A 5,831-nucleotide genomic window follows, 5' to 3' on the forward strand; every position below is an offset into this window, starting at 1 on the left:
ATGGCAAAATCGAAAATAGTTGATATGAATATTCTAATAATTCTCATATGATTAAGGACAAATGCATATTAAGTTTTACAGTTAGTCACTACCTAATGCTTTAATATAAATTCCAAACTATTGAATATTTTAATATGATAATGTTTGAAAGCTGGATATCATCTCAAATTTATTGAACGCGAAAAATTGAGATGTGTGATGCAACAACATTTATGATATGAATTTTTTTTATAACCCTCTATAGAAAGTCGTTACACTTAGAGTTACTAAATTTGGCATGCAATTACTTCTTAAGTAATAGATTCTGCCTTGCCTTTCCTGCTTAGCTTTTAAACTAAAAATTGATTTAAAATTTGTGAAATTTTTAATAAAAAATTGTTTGAAAAGTTAATTTTTTTTTTCAAAAATTATTTTTGCACTACTTTAGAACTCAGGATATTAATATTTTTGTGATATTAATTTTATTTCAAAACAATACTTTTCTCAGGTTATATTTTAAAAATATTTTTTAAACCCATTTTCAAAAACAATCCTTTTTTTTTTTTTTAGTTTCTGCGCTCATCTATTTTTGTGTGTCATTCTTATCTGTTCTATGTTTGTCAGTAAGTTTTTAAAATAAAAGCGAGCAGAAGCAAGCTTGAAACATTATCATGCAATGATGTTACGAAATAGAGGTTCGACTCTCTTTTAATTTTTGTTAATATTATTTTCTTTAGCATGATAATATTTTTAAGCTTTTATTTATTCTGTAAAATGAGTGGCATCAAAATCTTAAATGCAATGATATAATAACCGGCAATGTTAGAAGGGTATCGATGTCCCAGGCGCCAGTCTTAGAGGGTATCGTGAAAACAAAACATATGTGCACTTTTAAAGCGAAAAATAAGCGAGATTGCCGGCAGAAAGTATTTAACCGATGCCAAGCACAATATCTCTGCTGTTAGCATTTTTTAATATATATATGCACATAGTGTGCTGCTGCCAATAAAGTCTGCTTGGCGATATTTACCCCGGCGAAATGGAAAAGTGTCCGATATAAAAATTTACTAATTCACTGATAAAAACTGGTAGCGAAAACGTCACATTATAGCTCGGACTTAAGCAGAACAGGCCAAAGAGAATGCGACCCAATGGAATGAAATCAAACTAGGCGGAAACACGGTAGTCAAATCAAACTTAAATTATTATCATACTACAAAGTTTTCTTGATGTCAGCTTTAATTTGTCCCTTCACATCGCCAATGATGACAAATATGCCAAGTCTCCAAATAATAGGTATTTTAGTAAGAAAAGACTTAGTAGACAAATCAGCTATAGGATTGCTACTAGAAAACCTTGTTTAGGTTCGCTTGTTTAGGTTACCATATTGTCAACAAACTCAAGGAAACCTTAAAGTTGACTTCGACTCAAAATGTCCGTCTTTCCAGTTACCTTTTATTTTTTCATTATACTTAAATGCAAAATTGCGCAGCCAAACTTGAATTTTTTCAAGCGATTATAGCCAATTCGGAATTATATTTAATGTGGTTAAGACAAGAAACAATTGCAGAAAGTTTCGCAAATTTGGCGAAGGAATAGAATATATTTGATTGGATAATTGAATATATTCACGTTTCCCAAAATCTTTTAATTTTCTAATGAATAAATTATAATTTACGTTAAGATTATAATTTATTCATAATCCCGACAAATTCGGAATTAGGTTTAAAATGGCTAAGGCAAAAAAAAAAAACATTTGAAGAAAGTGTCGCGAATTTGGCGAAGGAATGGAAAATATTTGATTAAATAATTGAATATATTAACGTTTCACGCAATCCTCGGCGCGAATTGGCTTGAGATTTTCTTATGAATAAATCATAATTTACACTGAGATGTAAAACTATTTAAGCTCTTTTTAACCATATCTAATTCGTTCTGAAGCCATGAAAATATCTCTAGTCTTTTCTGAGTATAGACCTAGTTAATTTTGTCGGTTTTTTCATTATATAATCCTTAGGCAGCTCCTCTTCTTTGTACCATCTGTCCGAAATGAATATCCGTCGGATCCTGCAGTTGGCGTATATTTCTAGCCTTTGTAATTCAACAAAATCAGTTCCATAGGCCATTCTTGTGAAATGAAAAAGATCTATCTGAATGTTATTCCAACCTTCTTCGAGAGCTAGTGGAATATGACACAGCAACGTCTTTCTAGTCTCACCTGACTGGGCATTGCTGAGCCTGAAACGCCTTTTGGTCATTCGACTATCCAATACCTCAAATTCGAAACAGAAAGGAAGCTTTAAATATTTGATGTTCAAGGTGAGATACGGGAGTCTTATTCCTATAACGTTCTTTTTGTCTCTTGGTAATGATATGCATGTGGTACAGAACTGAGCTGCTGTGATTTCGATTGCCAAAGTTTGTACATCTTTGTCTGTTATCCTCTTTATGCAGCCTTTACCATGGACGCCCCATAACTTCAAAGGATCAAGGCCACTTCCACAAAGAAGAGATATTATACCAGATTGCAATTTATTACGGAACATGAATGGGCCAAATGGGTGAGCTTCGATATTTGACCATTTGATGAGCTGATGAAATGTTATGAAAACATTTAGGTCTGTTGCCATTCGAAAGCACGTAATTACGGAAAATCCATTTTTTAATGTCTCTTTACTTAACAGCAATTAGCTATATTTTTTTTGAAAATAAGAGTAATTAGTCTATAAAATAATATTTCCTGAAATGAGACAGAATTTTAAAATGAAATATTTTGTGAAAATTATTTAACTCTATCAGTTCAAGGATTTAAGATGTAATTAAAATATTTTATGCATTATTAAGCATATATAGACATAATAAGCATAAAAATTATGGTTTATTATCAACTTGAATTAAAGGTGGATTTACATTCGGCTAGTTATAAGACAGCCAGAAAGCAGCTATGCGTAGAAAGGCTGAAAATTGTTGTTCGGTCCGTAGCAAGTACTTGTCCCGATAGTACAACTACATGCCACTGTATTGCATTTTTTTTTCTTACTGCGCATGCGTTTGTCAAATTTGGCAGTTTTTTTTGTGTTTTTTTTTTTTTTTTTGGACGTGAAAAAATTAATTACTTATTGTAGATGTCACTTCGATGCTAGTTTTTTAGAGATTTTTAGTTTCATAGAGATGGTATAGCACATTTTTTGCTCTTTGTTCTTTCTGATGCGATTTTTTTTTTTCATTTTATTTGTTATATTTTTTTTATATTTTTCAAAATTTAGGTATGTTGATTTTTTTATTTTACCATGTTTCTTGGTGCATATATCCATCATTTTAATATGATACGCAGTGAAAAAAAATCAGGGAAGCCGAAACAGCAATTCATAGCCAAGCATGGAATGCCTGAATCCATCTTATGAAATTGTGACAAACATAAATCAGTCCTTTCTGCCTATGCGTTGTCTTAATGGCCGTCTTATAGACGAGTGTAAACCCATCTTAAAAATTAATTACTTTCCCTTTATTATTTGAAGCATAAATGAAACAAAAACAAAAACGTGTTGGCGTCGAAAGTATTCAAATGCTTGAATTTGTTATTTTCGACGTTTAACAATATCCATAATTTCTATACTTATGAAAGGACGTATATTTTGAGTGTGCGTGCACGTGTGGTGGTTTGTGATGAGCGAGGATAGAACCTGGGACCTTATGGTTCGCAGCTCAGTAACATGACCACAATACAAAAGCAATTGCTCGTGCAGGGTAGCTGTTAACTGGCTTATAAGCTACTATTCAATACAGACTCTCCCTTCAGTGAGTCGGAGGTGAGACGAACGATATGGCTGTTGAGTGGTGATGTATTAAGCTCTTGATTCTAATGCGCCTGTACCCATTTGAGTAGCGCCAAGCGTTATGGCGAGAGTGTGTGGGTGAGTGGTTGCTGATGCTGTTGCTGCGTCAAGTGAGTCTGACGACTTTGGGTTGCTGAGACCTTTTTGAGTTGCTGCGTCAAGTGAATCTGACGACTTTAGTTTGCTGTGGGTAGATGGCGCCACAACAACTGTACGAAGGTTGAAGGATCATCGTCCGAGGTTACCTATGTAGCGGATTGGAATGAGCGAGGATTCCAATCCACCATTGTTGGGGCCTTATGGTTCGCAGTCCAGTAACATGACCACAATACAAAAGCAATTGCTCGTGCAGCGTAGCTGTTAATTGGCTTATAAGCTATTCACTACACACGTGTATGTAAGTTCCATCTATAGGACAGATTATTAGAACCGGAGTTACCAAATTCGACATTTCTGTGACTGATCTATAAAAATATTACCAAAGATAGAACTTCTGTAACTAATTTTCGACAATGGCACATATTTTATATCGGTTTTCTTTATTTTTCCATGGAGCATATAATTCTCATTTGTGGGGCAGTGAAAAATAAAGATCTGAGCATTCATGTCATTCGCGGCCTTGCCCAAGCCCCGTGCATTCGGGCAGGTCTGAGATATCAGTGATATGACTTATCTAAAAGCAAACCGGAAATACAAAATTTGCATCTGAGAAAAGTGCCAATGCAGACAAATTCGTATATAGTACGTAATTCTATAAAGAAATTCGTATTATTGCAAACTTCCATTATCACTCCATCTCTAATAATAATAAAATTGAATGTGCTGAGTGTTAACGCACTACACACCAGACCGTTTGACCTGCACCCTCAATGCATCTTGAAAGGTGGAAACGTGTATTTCGAAGCGATTTTTTTCAATTAATTAAAAATAAATCTTAATTATTTTGGGGGATTTCCTCAATAACTTCCAAAAATATTACTGCACAAAAAGATTTCCAAAATTTTTTACTATTCTAAAATTTTAAAAAATTTCCTTTTTAATAATAATTTAATTTTTTAAAATTTATAGTTCCAAAATTTAAAAAAAAAAAAACATTATCTTCTTAATGATAATTTAATAATCTATCAATTTTTTTTCTGAATTTTAGCAGTATTTTAATGTATGCAGTTTTTAATGTTTCATAATTTTCTTGCATTATTGAAATTAAAGAAGATTCTTATTAATATCTACGTAGTTAAGAAGTTGAATAAGAAAGTGATGTTACTATAACTCGAAATTTTGAAGATAGATTAACTGAGCATTTATATTTTTGATAGCACTACGATGTTATAGGACTGGTCTTCATTAGGATATCTTATGTGTATAATAAACTATAATTTAAGTAAGACAATTAAAATAACATGGCTTTAATGTGTGACAGTTTGTTGGAATCATGGACATGAAATTGCGTCTGAAATTAAATATAACCAATATTCCTGGCGAATCAGCTTTTCGTAAAAAGTGACTAGTTTAAATTATATCATTTTTTTTTTTTTTTTTTTTTTTTTGCGTTATCGATTCAAGTTTTGAATTATTTATCCTTGTAAAAACGAATTACTTCCTAATACCCAATATAATTAACTAAATAATTATATTTGCCCATACAAAGAATACAAAAATTAAGAGTTTATTCCTTCGGATACAAATGCGAAAAAAAAAAATCAGTTAGTTCTATAACTCTCAAAAGTAGAACCCATCCTTCAACAAAAAAAACTATTTATCGAAGAATATATCATGGATAAAATATTGTAGGATCCCAGCTCTATGCAAGGTCAACTATCTCAATTTGTTGCAGAATTTATGAGAAAAAAAAGAAAAAAAAAACCTCAGACAAGCAAATGAATCTTAGAGTGAAACAAAATATTTATTTCAATTGCAAAGGATTACTTTTGGAATACCTACTTAATCAGGTCATGTAACAAAAATAACGCAAGATTGTGTTTATTTCAGCCGATGTATATTTATATTTCCGTTAGC

At 32.1% G+C, this 5,831-nt stretch overlaps 1 protein-coding gene across 1 annotated transcript; it reads right to left on the reverse strand.

The window, feature by feature from the left end:
• Positions 1 to 1,934: 1,934 nt before the first annotated feature.
• LOC129966241 (cilia- and flagella-associated protein 20-like) lies at positions 1,935 to 2,609 on the reverse strand. Its single transcript, XM_056080656.1, has one exon. It carries the CDS (start codon positions 2,607 to 2,609, stop codon positions 1,935 to 1,937), a length of 675 nt encoding a protein of 224 aa, XP_055936631.1.
• Positions 2,610 to 5,831: the final 3,222 nt, after the last annotated feature.

Source organism: Argiope bruennichi, chromosome 4 (assembly GCF_947563725.1).
Source record: "Argiope bruennichi chromosome 4, qqArgBrue1.1, whole genome shotgun sequence".
Taxonomy (NCBI): Eukaryota; Metazoa; Arthropoda; class Arachnida; order Araneae; family Araneidae; genus Argiope; species Argiope bruennichi.